General features: G+C 41.7%; 2 protein-coding genes across 8 annotated transcripts in view; one reads left to right on the top strand and one right to left on the bottom strand.

The window, feature by feature from the left end:
- The first annotated feature begins 1547 nt into the window (after window positions 1-1547).
- tfg (trafficking from ER to golgi regulator) lies at window positions 1548-12341 on the top strand. Its single transcript, XM_074694134.1, has 8 exons — window positions 1548-1710; window positions 3430-3643; window positions 3744-3827; window positions 5972-6118; window positions 6414-6581; window positions 6715-6861; window positions 10936-11028; window positions 11107-12341. Exons 2-8 carry the CDS (start codon window positions 3460-3462, stop codon window positions 11520-11522), a joined length of 1239 nt encoding a protein of 412 aa, XP_074550235.1. The 5' UTR covers window positions 1548-1710; window positions 3430-3459; the 3' UTR covers window positions 11523-12341.
- A 2518-nt stretch (window positions 12342-14859) lies between these two features.
- Window positions 14860-21874, bottom strand: part of LOC141808867 (target of Nesh-SH3-like) — a 30858-nt gene continuing 23843 nt past the window's right edge. For all 7 annotated transcript variants that reach the window (XM_074695617.1, XM_074695621.1, XM_074695618.1 and 4 more), the window contains 9 exons: window positions 20094-20216; window positions 19653-19742; window positions 19348-19557; window positions 19159-19264; window positions 17908-17987; window positions 17354-17383; window positions 17073-17231; window positions 15804-15926; window positions 14860-15721 (listed from right to left, as the gene is read on the bottom strand). In XM_074695617.1, the coding sequence (XP_074551718.1) occupies window positions 15606-15721; window positions 15804-15926; window positions 17073-17231; window positions 17354-17383; window positions 17908-17987; window positions 19159-19264; window positions 19348-19557; window positions 19653-19742; window positions 20094-20216 (1037 nt within the window). In that variant the 3' untranslated portion in view covers window positions 14860-15605. The remainder of the gene's footprint in view (window positions 15722-15803; window positions 15927-17072; window positions 17232-17353; window positions 17384-17907; window positions 17988-19158; window positions 19265-19347; window positions 19558-19652; window positions 19743-20093; window positions 20217-21874) is intronic.

Genomic DNA, 21874 nt, shown 5'->3' with positions numbered 1-21874 from the left:
CATACTGCAGTACATCCACTTACACTTGTAGGTTAATGTTAAAGTTATTTTGGTTTCTGTGTGACATAGGAGTTATTTGTCCTGGAGCCTTTCTGTTACTTGGCAGTCATTCCAATGGCTGCACTGTTGCAGGACAGCCTTGAATGTTTTACAAACTGATTAAACTACCTATAATACATATTTCTTCTCTCTACATAGCAGAGAGTCACAAACAATTTAACATATGTGCCCTGTAACAGCAAGCAAATCTCTGTGACTCAAACAACAGCATTGTGTTGATTTCGCTTTTTGTTCCTCCATAGACATGAACATGGAAACATTTGTTTTTTCTACTCTCTGTCAAAGCAGCTACCTCCACACCTAACAGCTGACTGTCCCTTACAAACAGATTTGAATCTTACAGTTGTATTGCTTAATGTATCAGCACATCCCTGCTTATCTCTCACTCCTCACACTGCTTTACTTTATATTTATTTTAATTTCCTTATACTTCATGCTAGGTCGTCATCAATTTTGTAGAGATTACGCAGGATCTTTGAAGGGTGTCTGTAAGCCAACGTTGAGTCTACTTTTGATTCTATTAAGAGCACTCTGAGCAAATCCACCATGTAAGCAAGAGAAGGAGTCAGTGGAAACACCAAGGCACTTTAGCTTCTCAAGTTTCAGCCTGGCCTTGAGATTTGCTTCAAGCATAACAGGGGCTAAAGCTGACGGACATCAGGACTGGATGCTTCAGTGGTCTGCTGGTAACAGTTACATAGTCAGCAAAGACAATCTGGAAAGTAAAGTATCTAAAGAATGAATAAAAAAGTTGCTGTTTGATTATGATGCAAGATGATGATATATTTGAACCTTAGGTCCTGAGGTCTGACCAGTGTTTCGTTTGCCTCATGGTTTGTATCCGGCTTTGTGCCGCTGAAAAATATAAAAGTAGATAACACGAACTCATAAGTGTGAAGAAAGTGAAGCAGAAAGTGGACTCGTGAGCAGACACACTTTTTGATGTACACTCAATTTTAAAGGCAAAGCACCTTACATTCGCTCACCACCAGGTGGAAACGAGGACATAGAAAAGAAATACATACATTTTGCAGAAATTCGATTGGTTAAAATAATGTAAGATTAATACTCTTTATGTTTGTTGCAGTTATAAGACTTCCTTATATTTGGGTTTTTTCTTTAAATTCATTTTATTGAAAAAATGTCAGATGAAACACAACAGTCTTGCCTTTGTACAAAATATTTGCTTACTTGGTCAATAATACTACACATAACATCCGATAAATTCAAGTTTAATTTGTGTTTTATTTTACTTGCAATAGTGGTTTTTCTTTTCTTCTTCTTCTTTTTAATTTTTCAAGTGACTGCGCTTTTATTTTGAAATTCCACCGTTATGAGGTGCTTATTTTGAAACGTCTTATTCTTGCAATTTTGGTCTGCAGCACATTCTTGTGATAGTCACAAGGTCAGTCTAAGGACTACTCTTAAACTTTACATTTGATTTAATTGTCTTTACTCTGAGGTGAGTCAATCACCTCGCACTTTGTCCCGGCTAATCCGCGCCTGCGCACAATGAGTGCCACGTACTGTTTGACGTTGACAGTTTGGAAGACACTTCCTGATGCTGGTGAAGCTAGGCTAGCTAACAGAGTTACTCTCACGGTTTGGGAGAAACTGTGAATTACAGCGGGGTCAAGTCGTCTGATTTAGGTAAAAATAGACCTTAACTTTCTTTGTGCTCCAATGACAGTGTGATTCATGCTTAACGTCTGCTCCCTCCTTGTTTAGTAATCTGTTGCTAAGTGTTTAGCTTGTTAGCTCGCCATTTATGCTGGGTTCACTACGTAGTGAGCTAACGCTAGGCTAGCTCGCCTGTACAGGAGTCGGTACTTATCGTTTCAAAGGAAGTTAGCTATTAAATGTGCAATTATCCAATCTGCTCTGGATCAAAAAACACACAGTAGAGTGTTTTTTACCCTAAGAAACTTATGTGTCACTCAGGAGTGCAGATCCAGATGATGTTTACGTTACCGGTAACGCAGAAAACTGCTTTAGACGTCTGAATGCTGATAAGTGAAATGAAAGCTGGCGGATTCGTATAATTTAACAGGAGAACACATACTTTTGTTGATTTCTTCAGCATGGAAGCACACTGTTGTTTGTACATTAAATTGCCCAGTAAACGTTTTAAGGCATTAGTTTGCTCGTTTTGGGCCGCTGACAGATGACTCTGCGTTTGAGCGTGTTTTACTATTATTCACTACACTCGCCTTTACACAATGTCGTATTACTCGTGTAAATCAGTTGCCCTAATTGTTAATATAGTAGGGCCAGTTTGGTGTAAATCAGCTCGTTGTTGTCTCCATTAACTATAAGTGCATGCTAAAGGCTAGCTACCACACAATCCCTAGCATCCAGCCAATTATTCATCTGGCAGAGCCAAAGCCGGAGCATCTCTGGAATTAAATCCACTCTGTTGTAGATGGTCAGGCCTAAAACATCAGCTGTAACGTCATAGTTAATCCAACTGCTGGTGGGCTGACACGATCATAGAGATACGTTAAAGTGCTACAGACTACTAGGTATCCTTTGACATACAATACATTTAAAATATTTGAGTTTCTACTACTTTTAAAACATATAAAGAAGGTGGCATGCCTTGAAAATATGTATCTAATCACACCCATGAGTTGGATATAAACACAATACATAAAACAATTAAAAGGTTCATAAAAGGTCCCATACTCATTTTGCAGACAGTACAAATGGGAAATATTGGATTGTTAAAGTTGTTTACATATGGATTGCACATTGTACATTTGGGATAACATAGCAGCATAAATCATTACTTAAAAGCATATAATAATCATCATCACCAGAGATTCACTGAACCTTGAAAGCTTTTATCATCTTATCAAGTTGATTGATATTTTGGGTCAAAGTCTGACAAGGGAACAGTCTGTGCCACCTCACTGAGTTATGTTTGACCCTTAGACTCTGTGGTTCAGGTAAAACTGACTGACTTTTGACTCCACAGGAAAAGTCCTGATTTGTATAAAGAATTAAGTGACTCGCTGAAATTTTAGTGTCTTGCAGGGAGGCAGTAAAAGATTCACCAGTGATGTTTCAAATCAAATATTTTCATGTTGTTCCTGTTAATGTAGCAAGCTTATTTTAACCATAAATGCCTCCCTGACCCTCTGACCTACTAATATGAAAGTAGGTTCCTGAGGTCTAAATATGACAGTTGTAATGAATATGTATTGATGCAGTTCTTCATACATGAGCAATAGTGCTCTACCACAAAGATGGATGTATTTAACAGAGTGGTTACATGACCAAATTTGAAATAGGTTCAGAATAGCCTTTAGTGACAAGGCTTGCTAATAAACTGGTTGTTTTCGAAACTTCTTCTTTGTTCCTGTTCAGTGGTGGGAGCAGAAGAAGTCGGACGCCACCATGAACGGCCAGCTGGATCTGAGCGGGAAGCTGATCATTAAAGCCCAGTTGGGCGATGACATCAGACGCATCCCTATCCACAATGAAGACATCACCTACGATGAGCTGGTGCTGATGATGCAGCGTGTCTTCAGGGGGAAGCTGCAGAGTAGTGACGAGGTTACTATTAAGTACAAGGATGAAGGCAAGTCAAGAATCAGGCTCTTTTGCCAGAAATTATCTTTATTATCTTTGATGAATGTTATTGATAGTGAATCTTGTGGTTTCTCTCCCCCTTTTTGTAGATGACGACCTCATCACTATCTTTGATAGCTCTGACCTCTCCTTCGCCATTCAGTGCAGTAGAATACTCAAACTCACTTTGTTTGGTAAGATTTTCCCTGACTTACACATACATAGACATGCAGAATATGCCCAAATCATGTGATGATGACATCATTATAAGTCACAGTCCGAGATAATTCCCACCGCTGTTACAGCAAATGGTCACTGGAGGGCAGCCCAGCTTAAGTGTAGCGCATCCTACCACAGCTCATCTTTGGAAAAATAAAAATTCTCTGCTCCAACTTTGGACTAGCTCAGGCTGAAACTTTTGTGTTCCTATGCACTGGTTTAGTAAAGAAAGGAAGTGACAGCTGGTACAGGGATACTTTCACAAAAGCACTCTCTGGTCCAGCATGGTCCTCTGTTCCTCCATTCAGGAGTCCTGGAGCTATGTGACTTTGGGTGTAGGCCACACAAGGTTTATCCATTTTCCGGAGCAGTTAGCCTTACCCTTACACTTTTGGTGGTGGCCTTTTTTATGTGCTGCAACACTGAAAAAAAGGCTTTTGTACCAGAATTCAGGGACTTTAAGCAGAAAGGCAAGATGAGAAGAAAGTCATACAGTGATTATTAAATATTTGATTAATTTAACAAGTTTCTGGCATTCAGTTATGACATTTTGTTTTGCTTTGTGATGCACTGAAGTCAAGTCAAATCAAACTTGAAGATATTGAGTCTCAGATCTGAAATAATATCAAAACTATCAGCTGGAAAAACAGTATTCTTCAAACCATCGCACACCAAGGCCTCCTCCCTTACAAATTCAATAATCTAAACAGGATCTGAAATCTCCAAACAGCTCACACAAAGTTAAAATAACAGCAACACATGCTCACTCTTGAGTCCATAATGACAACATGATGTTGTTCCCTGTGCTCTGCTTCCAGTCAGGCTGTCATCTTGTTGCTGCTATTATTAGCTGAAAAGGCTGCAAGATTGTTCTTCTTGAAAATAAAAAGAAATTGGATATCCTTCCAAAAAAACCTGAGCCCTGGCTCATCGTTACGTGCCACGACCTCACGTGGAAATGATACTTTCGAAACACATGTGAAGATCCACAGCGAGTTAGAGTAGCTGGAATCTTGTGTCTAAGCACAGAGCCTCATGACCCCTGCAGCTCTGTTTAGTGTTATCCTCTCAAACAGAGGAAACCTGTAGATAAATACACATGAAGCAGTCCAAGGTTTCAAGTCTACTCTGTCGTGATAGAAACTTCATTCCTCAACACGTTATATTACATGTCAGATCCACCCACTCACACCACATTCTTACACAGAGGCTGCTATGTGGAACGCTCATCAGTATTAACAGTCCCATTCACACTCTGCTGGCACAGCCAGCGGGAACAGCTCTGGGGTTAAGTATCTTTGCCCAAGGACAAACCAGTTTCCTGCCTGCCCAGCATTACTGGGCTCTATCATTTGTTCAATACCCGGCTGGCAGGGTGTGAGGATGAAGCTCTCACTTTTTCTGCTATTATGAAAAGCTCTGCGGAGGCAACCATGTGATAGATGATCCCTATAATCCCAGGTATTTACAGTGTGGAGCCAAAACAATTGAGGCAGATCATTATTCATAACACACACATACTCATTGCAGAATCAAGAGATTTTCCAGATCAATGGAGTGCAAAATTCAGATCAGTGTTCTTCTTTTGGAATATGCTGTTTAATTTGCTTGTTAGTAGTTTACTTGTAAAGTGTTTCTAATGTATAAAAAACAGAGTGTGTTTTTCACTAAAATCTCTATGCTTCAGTGTAAAGCTCACATGCTGTCATTCCTCTACCGTCCTGTTTAGATTTTCCTGCTTGTGGTTTGGTTATCTGCCGCGTTGCTGACACATTTCTTTGCCGCCTGACCTAGATATTCCTAAAAACTCACGACCATAACCCAGATCCAGTCCAAGATCTACGTGAACAAGAAGTTCAAGTTCAAGAAAACATTGCCTCAAGTGGGAAATGAGTGCAACTAATGAGATCCAGATTCAGTAATGCAGGAAAATACCCCATTAATAATGGTACAGATTGTTTTCTTCTGTAAAAGCCATCTCGAGCCGAGCTCTATCCATCAACCTCCTTGAGGTCAAACGCTGAAGTAGAGTCAGCTGTGCAGAGATGAAGCAAGAACATCAACAATCAACGAACTAAATTATTCTTGTGTCATCTATCTTCATCTCTATTATCTACAGTTAATGGTCAGCCGCGGCCTTTGGAGTCCAGTCAGGTGAAGTACCTGCGCAGGGAGCTCATTGAGCTCAGGAATAAAGTCAACAACCTCCTGGACAGCCTGGAGCCCCCCACGGAGCCTGGTGTGGCTGCAACAGCACCCGACAGTGGTAAGCAATCCCACCCACAATTTATTTCTGATTTATATTATTGCACTCACAAAAAAAAACTTCTTTTATGAAACACACTGGATTTTCTGGTTGATGTGGATGTGCACACCCACACAATTTTTTTCAGTCTGACTAAACACCCATCATAACTGTAATCAAAGCTGCTGCATGTGTCTTTAGTTTGCTAACTGACCTCATACATCGCTAAACAGGTGTTATTTTCACTTCAACATCTCTCCTCATTCTGTCTTTGTCTCTGCTGGCTCTCAAACTGTTCCTGTGTCTGTGTTTCTAGAATCAGTGGATGGACGTGAAGGCAAAGTGGTGGCCGCAGACCCCGCAGCAAAACAGGTCACTCCAGTCAGTGCAGCCAGTATGTCAGCCTTCGACCCGTTAAAAAACCAGGATGAGGTCAGCAAGAATGTCATCTCTGCTTTCGGCCTGAGTGAAGACCAGGCCCCAGGTACAGCTCATCATAAAACACACACCAAACAGCAGCAGGGATTAAGTCTATTATTCATTGTGCGTCAGTTTGTTGGCTGTCATCTGAAGAAAAAAAACTTCCCCCTGTGTCTCCCTTTGTGCTATCTGAGCAGCTCCCCCAGCTGTGGCTCCAGAGGAGCGCTCAGGAACCCCTGACAGCATCAACTCCTCCTCGTCTGCAGCCCCTCAGCCAGGAGTGCCCCCACAACCTCAGGCCCCCTATCCTGGAGTACAGCAGGGACCTCCAACAAGCATGGATGGTGAGTTATATCCCCATACAAGTGTGTATGCCAAGGAAATGACAAATACACACAAATCTGAGAGTGAACACACTCACTGCATGATACTCAAAGACCAGTTTGAGACCATTCATTGTAGGTGGTTAAACAATCACACCTCATGTGGTGATGGTGCTGTTATATTGGATACTTTTCCAGCATTACCTCCACCAGAGCCTCATAAAATTGTCACCCCCTGTGGAGTGAGTGTAATGTGTTGTTTTAAGCACCCAATCCAAGCCCTTTTATTGTCTGGAGAAGTTCAGCATCAGGTCCAATAAATCCAGTCTAAATACTCTTCCCCTGTTGAGTTTTGTCAGGTAGCTGTCAACAGAAATGTTTGGTTGTTACTGTTGTAGTTGTTCTTGTTGTGGAGAGAAATATATCCCTCCACTCCATGTTTTTGTCATCATTTCAAAGTCAGTCATTGCAATAATACTTTTTTAATGAGAAGATCTGTGTGGATTAAATTAATTCACATGGAATTTAAGAACCCAAAAGATGAGATCAAAATATCACAAAGACAAAGATGACGCATTGAAGGAAAAGTAACACAATCGTCTCACGAGTTCTGAGTCTTCAAAAATACAAAGACAAAAAAAAAAAAGTGACCACGTTTAGCCACAAGCTAATTTCCATCTGTATAACCAGGGAAAGCCTCTTTTTCCTCCTGGCTGCCAGGAAAAAAAAACACCCCCACATAACCAAAAGACTATATTTAAAAACCATAAAACATATTGAAATTTATGTGTAGTTTTTATGCTTTTTACTATGTTGTTTTTGAGTTAAGGCTTGTGTGAACTGTGGTCAGGCACTCACAGTACAGTTCATAGAGAAAGCGTGACTTTGCAAGATGACGACCTCTTTTCATCACACTGGGTGTAGTCCTCCTGTATTTTAGATACCAAGCAGGACAGTAGGACGGATGCTTAGCATTAACATTCTCTGTAGTGCACTGATTTGACTCTTCGATAGAAGCAGCAAGTCTCGCTGATGAAACTAAAGTTTTACCGCTTTGCAATCTGAGTCAACACAGTGTAAATAAGAGTATCCATGGAGTTTATCTCACTTGGCAGACATTATCACAGCTCTCCCCTGTCGGATCTCAAACACAGACATTTTGGACTCCAACCAAAAGCAAGAATGAAGATAAACGGGGAAAAAGGATATGGTTGTGTGTTGGCAAAAAAAAAGAAAGCTCATTTTACTCAATTTCCTAAACATAGTACCACTTAGGGATCTATTTCAGGAGGGAGGAAATAGTCTGCTGGGCCCTTAACTGAGTATCTTATTGATGGATGTGTCTGGTTTATTTCTCCTTTTGTTGTGAAAAGATCCAGACAGGTAGAGCCTTAGAGGTGAAGTTTATCATACTGTTAATCACAGTGAAGTAAGTGGAGTGGATTGTTTTCAGCTTGTGGTTTGGCTGAGTTGAAACTGAGGAGGTTCATCTTGTTGCACCGTGAGAGCTGTAACATAGTCAAGTCCTAGCTGCACCTGCAGTCCTGAAGATTAGCTCACATGTGGTATGACTTCCTATGTTTAACTGGTGGTTTGTGGTTTGGCCTTGTTAGTGCTGCAGGGCCTTTCCATAGGGCTCAATAAGAGCCCTGTTTGTCCAGGAGGAAGCTCAATGCAAGCTGTTGTCATGTTCCTCTCCTGTTTGTCAGCAGTCTCAAGGCAGCTCAGAGCCTCCAGTCTGACTTAGAAGAAATATTGTTTAATATTGATGTCATCACATTGTGTGTGGCCTTTTAAAGAGAAGCCTTAAGCTCCTTCATAATGCAAACTTAGTTATGCTGCTAACAACTTCCAGAAGATGCTAAAGATTTCAACCTGTGTGTCAGTTTCTGTGCACGAAGAAAACATAGAAACGTGAATACAGCAGCAACAGCTCATTGCTCGTTATCAGATGGGCAGACGTGTGTGATCGTTAAGAAATATTTATTTATAAATGGAACTTCATTCTCATGACTCCCTCTTAAGGCATGTGCAGAGGTCAGCAGAGCTTCAGCCAAGTGTCTCTTTGTTCCAACATCTTTTCCTCCTGAAGCAAAGCAGCTCTGTCTCCACCACCCCCCTCGGTCATGTCTTTGTCCCGTGAGCGCCCAGCGCGCCCCGAGCTGACCTCTTCGTTACACTGGAGTAAAATCCTCAGGTCAGAGAGCTGCCGTGAATCACTCCATCAGCCTTACGCAACAGACATAATGGATAACAGAGTGGAGACGCCAATTTAACACACATGCCTCCTCGGTCAATAAAGACCGTGGTGTTCAGTTTGAAGGTGCTGTCAGTGACCTAACAGATGGTTGCCACATCGCTTCATAGCCCTTAAAAAGACCCATTGAGGGTGGATGTTCCCATCTAAATATTTAGCTGTTCCAGATCATGAAAGGTTTTAGAGCTGTGCAGTAGATTGTGTTTTATGGCCATTTCAATGTGAACATTCAGAAAAGGAACACTGCAAAAAGAAATGCTTGACGTATGACCTATACATTGGATCTCTGCATGCTTCCTCCACGCATCCAGAAAGTTTGAATCATCAGACCAGGATTTATGAAGTTCACAAAGGCAGGGTGGTAAAATAAGGACAACACTCCTGTTGGTTGGCATTACTGTGGTTTCAGAGCAGAAAATTTAAAAAGTAGGAATCGTGAAACTTGATGTAATGCAGACAAACTACAAAACTTTATGCTGTCTCTGAAATACATACTCAACTTTTTGCTAGTTCATAGTTTAACCCCATATCATTTCATTTCAATTCTAGAGTCTCCCTCCTAACACTTGGGCCTGCAATCTGAGGATCTATTTTCACCATCTGATTCATTAACTAAAAAATGTATTGGATTAAAAATGGGATGTAAGACTTCAACTTCTCATCCTCTTTTTGTTTAAAACCTCTCAGAATTGTCACAATATCAGTATCAGTCCTCCCATAGAGCAGAGTTTTTAACCAGCACTCTAAATACATGCAAACCCACACACGCCTTACCTCATTATGCTTTGTCTCGCTTTGCTTTCTAAGTTTCATCACCTAACTTTCATGCCAGGCGGGACATTTGGGAGAACAGCTCATGCCTGGTTTCTGGAGAACATGGGTTTGCGTGTTTGCTGAACATTCAGAGGAATTTTGGAAAATTTGAGGAGTTTTAAATAACAAGGGATAAAAGTTTCCATGTTTTGGAAACATAAAAAAGACTTGCAATGGTATCACTGTCAAGTTTTATATCGATGATTGATCACAAAGCTGCTCTTATACGGGTAACCTCATGCTCCAGGTTTTAATGGAAGTAAAAGTTGCAATTTATAGTTTCTCATTAAGATTATTTAAGTTGTAGAGATGGTGCTGACAGCTTCCTGCATGTTGGCAGTGTGGATCCATGTAACAGAGAGTAATTGTCTGCAAACACAGCAGAGAACAGATCTGAACCCTAATCAGTTCTTTCTGTCTCCTTATTATCCTCTAAGCTTTAGTATCCAAGTATTAAATCTTTTGTCTCCTCATGTGTTTATATCCACCCAGGCACCTGCATGCTGTTCTCTCTCTCTGAGCCAATTCTCACTGTAATGTAGCAGAGAGAGATATTTGTGGGTACTGGACCTTTTTCAGCAAATAGTTGCATCAAAGTGGTTGCAGATGTTTTCAGTGGAGCAGTTGTGTGCAGTTCTGAGCAGATGCACAGGTGCTTCTCGTGCGAGTACAGAGAGCTCATTTATGCTTATTTACAAACTCATGTTGGAGAAGAAATCAGTGAAAGCTGAGTGTAAATACAACAAAGGAGAATATTAAATGAATATGACATCTGATGTCTAAAAGTTCCAACATGTAGAAATGATTCAGAAAATTTAGTTTATTGATTGGAGACATCCCCCTTTCAGAATTGACCAAAAATTTTATCTAAAGTGACAAAACTTAGCTCAGACATTGTCCCAGCTGTGCCCCAGTTTCTTTGATTTCGTGGGTAGAAACTTCCCTGAAACCTGCTCTAAAACTTCTTTTTGGTTTTTGAGTTCTTGTTTCTTGTGCACTGATGAGTCTTACCTCTGTGTCTTCAGGTCAGGTGTACCAGCAATACCAGGCTCCAGGTGGTTACCCGCCCCAGCAGCCAGGTGCCCCACCACAGCAGCAGTATGGCATGCAGTACTCTGGTAAGACCAGGGACAGTCTTGGAGCTGATTGATAAAATCTTAGATGGCTCTTTCGTCACTTTTCCCCTCTCTTTACAGGATACAGTGCTCAACCAGGAGCCCCTCAGCCCGGCCCCCCACAGCCGCCACAGCAACAGCAGCAACAGTTTCAGAACTACCCACCCCCCTCCTCCCAGGCTCCTGCACCTGCTCCAGCCCCTGCTCCGGCTCCAGCTCCAGGCTTCCAGGGTGGCCAGCAGCAGCCTCATCCATCTCAGGCAGCCCAGCAGTACCCACCAGGAGCCTTCCCTCCCCAAAACTATACCACCCAGGCCTCACAGCCTGCCAACTACAGCATGCCGCCAAGCTCCCAACCCGGCTCAGGGTACCAGCCCCGCCCTGGGTTCACCCCACCTCCAGGCAGCACCCCTCCACCTGGAGCTGCTAACCCATATGCCCGCAATCGCCCCCCTTATGGTCAGGGCTACACGCAGCCAGGGCCTGGATACCGGTAAAAGAGGGATGTTACTGATCCTCACACACTCTAAACCCCTTCCCTGTTATGTTGCTCCAGCTGTTTGGAGTGAGTGCAGGAAACTACTGCTCGGTATCCCCCCTCGTAAAAATATCAAATCCAATTATGAAACAAGAAACTCCCCCAGTCTGATGGTTAGTGTTTGTCTGTCCAACACCCCACTCTGATCTGACCCCACTGTTTGTTCTTGGTGTTATTTTCTCTGCCACTGTCAGCTCTGCCCTCTCGTGTCTGTCACTGTAACACGTCTGTACGCACACACCTGGACGACCAAAACAGGCTGTTGCACAAGTTGTCCTCCATGTTTTTTTTCTTTCTTTTTTTTTTGCGTGTCTTAATGGTAACACTTCATTTAGGAGTCAGACCAGAAACCAGTCTGCAGTTTCACACATTGATGAGAGACGCTCTGTGGAAACATGCAAAACACTAAATGAAGCATTACCGTGTGACGTCTTTGTTTGTTTGTTGTTTTTTTTTCATTGTTTGATCAACTTCACCACCATGTCTGTATTAATGATGCATCAATAAAACTGAACTGCCCCATGTTGGGAACACTAGCTGAGTGAAGGCTGATGGGAAGTGTAGTTCCCTCTGTTGTGAAGAAGGCTTCTTTTGTTTAGCTTGTTTTATCACCTCCAGTAAAGCCTGCTATTCCTCTCTCTGTCTCTCTCTTCTCTCTTTTTCTTTATCTTATCACTGGTTTTTACTAATAAATCAAATTCCACCTTGAAGTGAGATTAGTCGTTTATGTACAAACTGTAACATTTTTTTCTTGAACCTAATAAATGATTGAGACCCAGTTGGACTGTGTTTTGTCTGTCCCTCAACACTCGCGCTCTCTTTGTGGTTTCTGAGTTCATGTCTCTGTTAAGTTTGGCTTCTCTCGTCCTCTGCTCCTCCACCCTGATATGGAAAACTGTGGTAATGCTGGTATTTCTATTTCGCTTTCCTGCCTGTGGGTTGAGGTTGGCTGGGACATGTGGCAGGAGAGTGTGCGGTTGGACGCTTGTGTCAAACTGTCTCAGCGAGTGAGAAGAACTGAGTGCACAGGATTTAATGGAGACAATTAAGGGAACTGTGTTGGGTTGCTCTTCTAGCTCGTGCAAAGCTGAAATTACTCTTTCGGTGGGTTGGTGTACTGTGAACGATGTGCAAAGTTGACACAGTTTTCTTAATGGATTAAATCTGGATGAGAAGTCTGCACACAATTACAACCTCTTTAAACCAAGCCAAACGCACCATCTCTAAGCTATATGGTAAAGAACTGATATCAATCTTCTATCAATTTGATAAATATAAGGCTTAAAGTTTGATGACTAAATTTTGCAAAAATACACAGAAAATAAAAATGCTGCTACTAAAGGCTGCCTTATGTACAAAATGCAACCCCCAATAAAACTATAAGCCAGACAACAGAGGCAATGGTGCTGACACACAGCTCTGATTATCCATTTTGGAGCCAGGACATGCGCAGAAGCAATCTGGAATTGACATAATGGCCCCTTTGCAAACCAAATTAAATTACTGAAAAGAGACTTCAGGCACAAACACCAGCAAAACAGATTCTTGTGTCAATTGAAGAGGACGTTCATGTTTATGGAAAATTCAATGACTCTCCTGTTAAGGTTTGGGAAATTTCCTCTTTGCAATTCCTCCTGTAAAGATGTCTGCAGGAGCTGAATCAGTCACTAGGGATGCCAATCATGACTTTTCAGCTCCTGAATTCATCAACAATAATAAACGTTTGGATATAAATCAGTGTGATGAGGTTGATCTGCACGGACAGGAACTGGGTGTAAAAAAAATGCAGTTTCTTTAGTGTTCACTTGGGGATAGCTGCAGAAACATCAGGAACCACACACACACTCACACACATTCAAAAAGCTAAAAATTCCAGCATAAACAAACACATTCACAGCCTGGTGCAAAATGCAGTGTTGGTCTGAATGGCTCATCTCTCTGTGAGAGCTTGTCTGAACTGACTGTCAACTGAACAAGTGGCCCTATGCGATTTTATTTCTAAAAGAAGAGTTTGTTTTACTGTGGGAAAATGTGTATGGGCTGCTTTTAAATAATAAACTGAGAAAAAAAAACAGTTTTTCCTCATAAATCTTCTCATTATGGACACATCTTATGTCAATAAATGTAAATTCTCTGAAGAAAAAAAATATGTTTTTTTTTTCATAAATTGACAGGGAATTTAAACAATGCATTCAATTAATTTAGTACTCTAAAAAGCAGTTGAAAGTATAACAGCTTGCATCATATTATTATTGCAGATTAGATTATACTTCTTTTCAATGAAGAAAATATGAACAATAAAGTAAGATATTAAAAATAGTAATAGTTCGAAGAAAAAATGGTGCTGTTTTTAACGAAAGGTTTTGTTTTACGTGTGTTTGAAAAGTAACGTTAGCCTGACAGGTGAGGGCGTTGCTGCGTGACGTCGAGAGTGACAAACAGGAAATGCTCCGCAGACCAGACCGTCTCGATTCACTTCGGCCTTTGCGGTTAACGCGGGCCACGTGGACGCGGGTCCTCCGCGCAAACACAACCTTTGGAGTCAGTTGGGGCGGGGGGGTGTTAATATTTTTCTTAAGTTTTTGGAGCAGTTGTGTTCACCTTTTAATCCAGCTGAAGGAAATTATATGAAGGATGATGAAAACAAAGCAGAGGGCTGTAACAGCAGACTGACAGGTGACAGCATCAGCCATAGGTAAGCTGCTTTTGACATGTGCTGCGCTGCTTGGGCTACAGCAACCTTCTGCTATCATGTTTCATGCATTTCTCAGATGTTTTGCAGATGGAAATACTTTTGTGTTGCTTTTGTTTGAGACACATCAATATTTTGCACAACGCATGGTTTTGCTTAGGGCTGCACAGAAGTGATGCTTAAGGTATCCTTGTTTCACTTTTATCCAGGTAGATTGCAGCTTGCTTCTCTGTCCTTGTGTTATCCTAAGTTTGATTTGACATATCACTTTTTTTTTTTAAACTTCTTGACAGCTTTTTATATTCCAAATATTTAAGTGTATCAGTTGTCTTAGCAATGAATTGGTTAGATGGCAAATCTGCAAAAAGGTCTCTTGAAAAACCTATTCCCTTATGAAACAATGCTTTCAACTCCAATAAAAGTGAACATCAGTAAATATAAAAACAGGATTTATTTCTGGAAACAACATGGTGCTTTGAAATCAATCGCAGTCATGACAGAAGTGAAGAAAAATCTCACTAATCTGCAGCTTTATACACAATTTGAAGTTGAATACAAACACAAATGAAGTCATTTGCATGTAATTTCACAAATTGTCGGCCAAGACTGCGTCAGCATTTAAAAATACACCAACCTTTCTTTTCAAGTCACACCACATGAACTGTAAATTCAAGCTTTGGCTTCCAATAAATCACAAAATTGGCTTGAACTGTTTAATCTTTTACCTGAAATACATCAAACTATATAACCCCTGGTATACAAATTCTATTTCACATCATATACATATATGAACAAGAGTTTAATACTGTGCAAACTGCAACTGCTAATAATCCCTTAGGGCCAGCAGAAGGTCATTTCTGCATGTCTGTGTAGACCTTTATTTTACATCGCCAAAATGTACAATGGAAGTATGATTTCTGTATACAAATGTGTGTAAAATGTGTGTTCACTGACATGCATTACTAAAGCACACAGAGACAGATCAGTAACAATCCCTTTGATAAATAACATCATACAAGTTATTACACTTTGGGAGCCAGCTTCCCAACAACTTCTCTGTGATATTTTCAGCATTTTGCTTCTCTCAAAGTCTGCGTTCTTTTGTCCACCGTGACAATTTTTTGATAAATACAGAAATTAAGAGTTTTGTGAGACCTAATTGTCTTGGACCTGGTCAAACCTGGAGAGAGGGCTGAGTTCAAACAGACAAACTCTTTTACAGTGTCCGTGGTGGTGTTAAAGAAAGCACATCCTCCCTTTAAGCCTGGTGAGGCTTTTTTGTCTTCTCCCTCTTCCTCCTCTTTGTCTTCTCCTCCTGCAGAAAGTAATCCCTCCTCAGCTCTGTGGGTCTTACCACTTCCCAGGTATGGGTGTACCGCACTCGTACCAGCCAACATAAGTAACATGTGACTTTCCTCCGATCTCTCCGAAGTGCACGGGCTCCTGTCTCAGTGCTCTGTAAAACCCTGCGGCAAAGACGAAGATTTGAAATTAGATTTTAAACAATCAGACAGGATGGTGATTTAATTCAAAGGTTAAAAAAATTACCTGGCCTGCTGGGGAGCTGGTCGGCAAGCATCTGGGTGCCTGTCCGTCCATCCAGGAAAGAGTCCACAAACTGACAGTGGTCCTCACCGTGCCCTGTTTGGTCTCCTATATTGTAGAATTTTCCTGCAGAGCATCAGAGGAAACAGGTTTTATGTTAGATACTTATTTGTTGGCAGCATTGATATCAAATTATGAGACTGAATGGCAAATTTTCAGGACACTGACCTCTCTTTTTAATTTCTGAAAAAAGTCAGCTTTATTTCTGTTTTAGCAATTTAAATTGGACTGGATCTAAACTAGATTGTGATTTATGTACTAAGTATTTGGGCATCCTGGTTGTACCCAGTGGTGTACACAGAGGGGAGCAGAGCAGCTTAACTTCATGGCCGAAATATTGAAAAACAAGCACCTAAGTGCCCCCTGGAAGCCAAAACACATGCTAAAAAGCCCTCTTTGGACGAAACACACTAAACTGCCCCTTCTCTGGTTAAAATATGACAAACTGCCTCCTTGGGTGGCAAAAGTGTGTGCTAAGATGCCCATTAGTGATGCACCGATCCAACTTTTCATCCCGATACCAATACTGATACCTGGGTTTTGGGTATTGACCGATAATGATCCCAACCCGATGCCATTGTTAAATCATAGCCTGCATGCCCTACTGTGGGAAAAGACAGGGGACTCTATGTATAAAAGACAAAAAATATGTACGTATGGAACTACTGAAGTTGATATTTATTTAAACTATAAGTGTTTAAATGTTAAACAGCAATTTGGTTTAAGTAGTGCTTCGCAATTACAGAAATGACCATTTAATTGTAAATTTTTATACCCTGTATACTAAATCATAGTTTAGCCTTGGTGTCAAGTTTGGACTGATCCTTTCCCGCTGATACCCGCTCCAGCTTTTAGGGGCTGGATCAGGTAGATACCCGATTTCAGGATCGGATCAGTGCATCTCTAGTGCCCACACGCGAGCAAAAATGCACCCTAAAGTGCTCTCTTTGGAGCCAAACACCTGCTTAAGTGCCCACTTAAGAGCCAATACCCATGCTACAGTGCACTCTTTGGTGCCAATACACACTAAGCGGCCTCTTAGTTGGTTGAAATATGATAAATTGTTCTCTGTGATGGCAAAAACATGAGCTGAACTGCCCTCCTGGTCTTTGCCATTTCCCCTCAAATGTCTGTTTGTATCTGCAGGTTTGTGTATCATTTAGCACTTGTGTCCTTTGACTCATACTAAGCTGCTGTTTCCGCTATATTTACCGTTAAGAGAGTCGCTCAGGTAGATCTTGTATCTCAGAGAATTGCAGAGCTGGATACCAACAAATTTACGATACCACGTCCTCTTCACATACTGCTTCCCGTTGCATTCGGAGTAGGAATCAGATTTAAACGGGAACTGAGTCCAGATGGCATCTTTTCCTACAAGAAAACCATTGCAAGCAAAGAATTCGTAAACACAATGATACGCCTGCAAACTAAACTCCAAGTGAAATTTAAAAAGTCAGAACATTGGGACCCCAAGGATGAAAAACAAAATTTACCTGAAACATTCTCGCTCACTCGAGGATCGGCTGCAAACACGAGAGAAAATAACGTCATCAAACATCGTAAAATTAACACACAGTCAAGACATCTTGAATTATTCTGCAAGACAAACCCAGGCTTGTCCCGAAGCCCATTTGGCAAAGTTTTTACCATGTTTAGTCCCAACAGGCTGCGCTTTGATTGCACTGGGGCAGGAGGCCAAATAAGCAAAGCACTTTTCTCTAAGTGTTGTCATTTTGAGTTTAATGAAACAACATCTGATCGACTGAAGGCTGAACTTTATCTCCTTTATTACTGATTCAACGTTAGCTCTGATCAGAAAGGGGATGATATGTTTGAGGTAATCCTCGGAGGACATCTGGGGGGCTAAAAAGTCCCCAGAGTCTTAATCAGTCAGACCACAGTGCCATGTTGGAGCCATTAGACTAATAACTGCTCAACAGGCCACCCTCTGAGTCTCAGAGCGGGCTGGTTCACAGTGGCATCAAAACACGACTAATTGGTGTTTCTTTGTCGGTGAACACATCAAGAAACCTGCTTTGACTCGTACCTGACTCTGTGTTAAAGGACACAGGATCACTGGAGGGTCCCGGCCCCAGCTCATTCTTCGGTGTTACCGTGAATTCATAACTGAAATGAAAAACAAGACAGATTCAATCTAAATTCCTGAAAAACCCAGAACTGGGACATATTATATTTTCATGCCTTTGACAGCAGAGAGTTGGTCACACACACTCGCACACACTCAGAGAGCTGATGGTTATTCCACGTGCTGCATTCAGATGTCCTGGCAACAGTTTGGCTGATATTTGGGCCAGAAAACCGAGCCCAGAGGAGGGTTCTGGTGGATTCTGAGACTCCAGATGCTGGGATCTAATTAAAAACTCAGTGACCCGCTCCGCCCAGGTTTCATCAGCTTTTTGTGTCGCTTTTTCTGTTCAGGATAAATGAAAACCAAACGTGACTCAGGACTGAAACAGGATGTGATGGCATTTTATACTCCCGGCCCTGATGAGACCTACAGCGAGGCTCGCCGATGTAGTAGGAAGACAGCATGTCTGAGAGACGCCCTGCAGAGTTTCACTGAAACAAAGCAGAGTGTCTAACACGTGTGTGACTCTTTTAGATCTAAAACACACAGATTGCTTCCTCACAAAACATTTGCAGAGCCAAATACAGAAGGGCCTTTTTTTTGTTTAAAATGTCTCTTCTTCTCTGCATCTTTTTGGAGCATTGGTGTCTTTTACTGCCAGTGTCACTGCCTGATGATCCAGTGAATGGTTTCATAAAAGTTAACAGAGGTTGTTTCACTCAACAGGATGAGGGCATATCGTTGTTTTATGAGGTGGCAGCGCCCATAACCTCAATGTCAGACCACTCCTCATTGGTGTTAACTGACGCTAGGTCTCAAAAGTGGCTTTCTTTCGAAATGAGGTTGATATATAAAAAAATATATATATCCCAACTTATTCTTTCCCATGCTGTAGCCTGTTTATTTACCTCGTACTCTCTGACTGTGTCTGAAGAATTGCTTGTGATTGGAGTGAGGCTGAATGAGCCATTTAAGGAAGTGCTGTTTTCCTGGCATCTGGCGTTGGCTTCACTTTTTAGGCCCAGACGTTTCTACCTCTGACTACTCCTAGAAATACCAACCCTTCAACAGGGACCTTTGAGTGTTTTTTAATCTGTACAATCTCAGTGACTTAATTGGTCCCAAACTAAACATTAAAAGAGGAACTGACAGGTTGGAAAAGAGGAGGAGGAAAGAAGTGTTAGTGTATTATTTTTTTGTGACACACACCTGCTCTCTGGTTTTAGGTTCTCCACAGCTGTGTGCGTCTGATTGGTCGTCAGTATGGACACCTCTTCCCCGTTTGGACCTTTAGTCGTTGATACAACTTCATACTCTGGTGAAGGAGCAAAAGTTGGACTCAAAGGCTTGAAATTGAAGATTTGACTACTATCAGCTTTAGGTTCATGTTTACTGTACCTCTGGTCTCATTGTCAGATTTCTGCCAGTCCAGGATGACAAAAGACGGGCAGCCCTCCACGGTCACCACGGTGAGGTTGGAGGGGGGGACACGAGGAGGACCGGTCACGTTCTGATCACCTCCCTCTTCATCAGGGAAGTAAGCAAGAGAGGAAGTGATGGAGCACGGCTCGTCTGGTTTCTTATCCGTCTTGTAGATCACATGAGGAGCTGGAAATGAAAAGACAGCAGTTATTTTACATCACTTTGGGTTTCCTGGGTTTAGCACTTGTGGGTAGTTCTGCACCTGAGCTGTGACACCTTACCTACATAGCGCTTCTTGCCCATGATGTCTACTTCAGACGCAGGCAGAGGCCTGAATATGGAAGAATTCTCATTGATGTCAAAGCGGCTGTCTGAAAAGGAAGCAGAAGTGAGTAGATGGGTTTCGGTTTATGCGCCAACAGTCTCTGGAAGCTCTCCCTGTCCTCATTTTTTACAGCTCTGGCCGAGGTCAACAGCCAGCCAGCACCCAGCACCTGCTCTGGCTTTGACTCGGCTCTTTGTCTGCCTCTTCATATTTCATATTTCCTTCATTCCTCTGACAACGAGACACACCTGCAAGCTGCGTCACTGATATCTACAGATCATTAGTGTGTGCATGCATTAGTCAGGTGCCGTCTCTTTAAATCATAGAGTTTGAATGTTCCGGATGATGCACACTAAGTTTCCTCTAAAGATGCATTAAAGTTGCTGTGTGCTTGTACTGTTTAGTGCCGGGGCGGAGGTGGTTGTCTGTTGTCTGCGCTCTTGCTTCGGTTTGGCTGTGACCACAGCGAATGGCTTCAAGATGGACTCCTTCTCCCCTTGTTTGAGGTCCATGGGTTTATCTAAGGACAGAGCAGAGGAGGAGGAGAATGAGAGATCAGCTCCTCACCCTCATCATCTGACTCACAGTCATACACAGTTGTGATCCATCTGCTCTGGCCATCCTCACGGAGCAACTCAGTGGCCTTTTCCTCGCTGCTGAAGGATCAGAATTTGCTTTTTGAGTAATCTCTTTTGGTCTATAAAGAGGAAAAAATCTGCCTGAATACTTGTTCTGGGACTAAGGTGCCCAGATGATCAGGATCTTGAATTAACACATGTTCCTGAAGCCAGTGTTTGTGCATAAGTTCATTATTTTTGCGATGAAGAGGAAGGAGAATGTTAGAAACAGGTGACAGAGTGAACAAAGAGATAGAAGGCTGGAAGGACCAGGGCTGAGCTGTAAAGCAGACTTGTTAATGAGTTCAGGATTAATAATTTGAAAGTAATTTTACAGTTGTAAGTTGAAAAGATAGCTGAAGGAAGCGCTTCTTGAGCTGCAGTTCTGGTTTGACTGCAGCACAGACTGGAAGATGTGAGAACATGTGTAGAGCCAAGTTGAAAAGCTTCAAATGGGACTAATTAACAAATAAACAAACAGGACTTCTTGCAAAAGGCTGAGTGAGCTTCATTCAGGCAACACAACAACTGTGAGCTACCAGATGGACGATTTCATCACAGAGAAGAAAATGAAAACAAGCGTCCAACATTGTAAATAATCCATGTGTAGTCAGAGTTATCAATCACTGGCACTTTTGAGAACATGTCAAAAAAACACACTTATTGTGCAAATTTTATCTCATTGCTGGCTGTAGCATCCCACAGCATGAAATAACTATCCAGCACCCTCTTTGGTGTATCACTCAGGTCTGTTTAAAGGCACTCACTGATCTACAGGTTCCCAAACTCCTCAGCCTGTCGACAGACAAAACAAACACAAAATAGGCCAAAGATTTAATAGATAGATGAAAGATGAAATATGCAGTATTTATAATATAAGCCACTTACACACTTCAGGGGTAGAGACACAGTCTGCTGTGCTGGAGAAAATGTGAGACAATCCACTACTATACATTTTGGGGTTGCCAAACCTGCCAAATGCTGCTCAGTGCTGTACTCATGGGGGATGAGATTAGATAAGACTTCTTATCTTGTCTTGATGTTTGGTCTCTGTTAACAAAATATAATTCTAACAAGTCTAGACCTAAGAGATTAGTTGCTCCTAGGTTGTAGCACCCCTGGTTCTCTGCAGGGATTGGATTCGAAAACCAATTCCAGTTGAGAATCGTTAACAGTTCCATCAAAGAATCGATATCATTAGTATTTTTGCGAATCAATTCCCTTATCAATTCTATTCAACTGACAGGGTTCAGAAGCATCAGAATTGTGGCTAAATTTTAATTACACCTACTGCACAACCTTAAGTGAGTGGAAACACCAGCAACTTGCAGAAGCAGTTATTTAGACTGGGATGAATGTTAATCAGACCATTTGCCCACATGCAAAATTTGCTGGAATGGATATGGGAATAGTTAAAGAATTGAATGGATTAGCAGGATTGTTTACAGCATTGGCATTGATAAAATCTTATCAATTCCCATCCCTAGTTCTCTGTACACACATCTATTTTTTTCACCTTTTCTACTTTTTTAATTACAATTGTAAGAACCTTATTTGTGGT

This window comes from Halichoeres trimaculatus, unplaced genomic scaffold, assembly GCF_033239565.1.
Source record: "Halichoeres trimaculatus isolate MK-OKI-2021-1 unplaced genomic scaffold, fHalTri1.1 fHalTri1_scaffold_19, whole genome shotgun sequence".
Lineage (NCBI taxonomy): Eukaryota > Metazoa > Chordata > Actinopteri > Labriformes > Labridae > Halichoeres > Halichoeres trimaculatus.
This window is presented reverse-complemented; position numbering and strand designations above follow the sequence as displayed.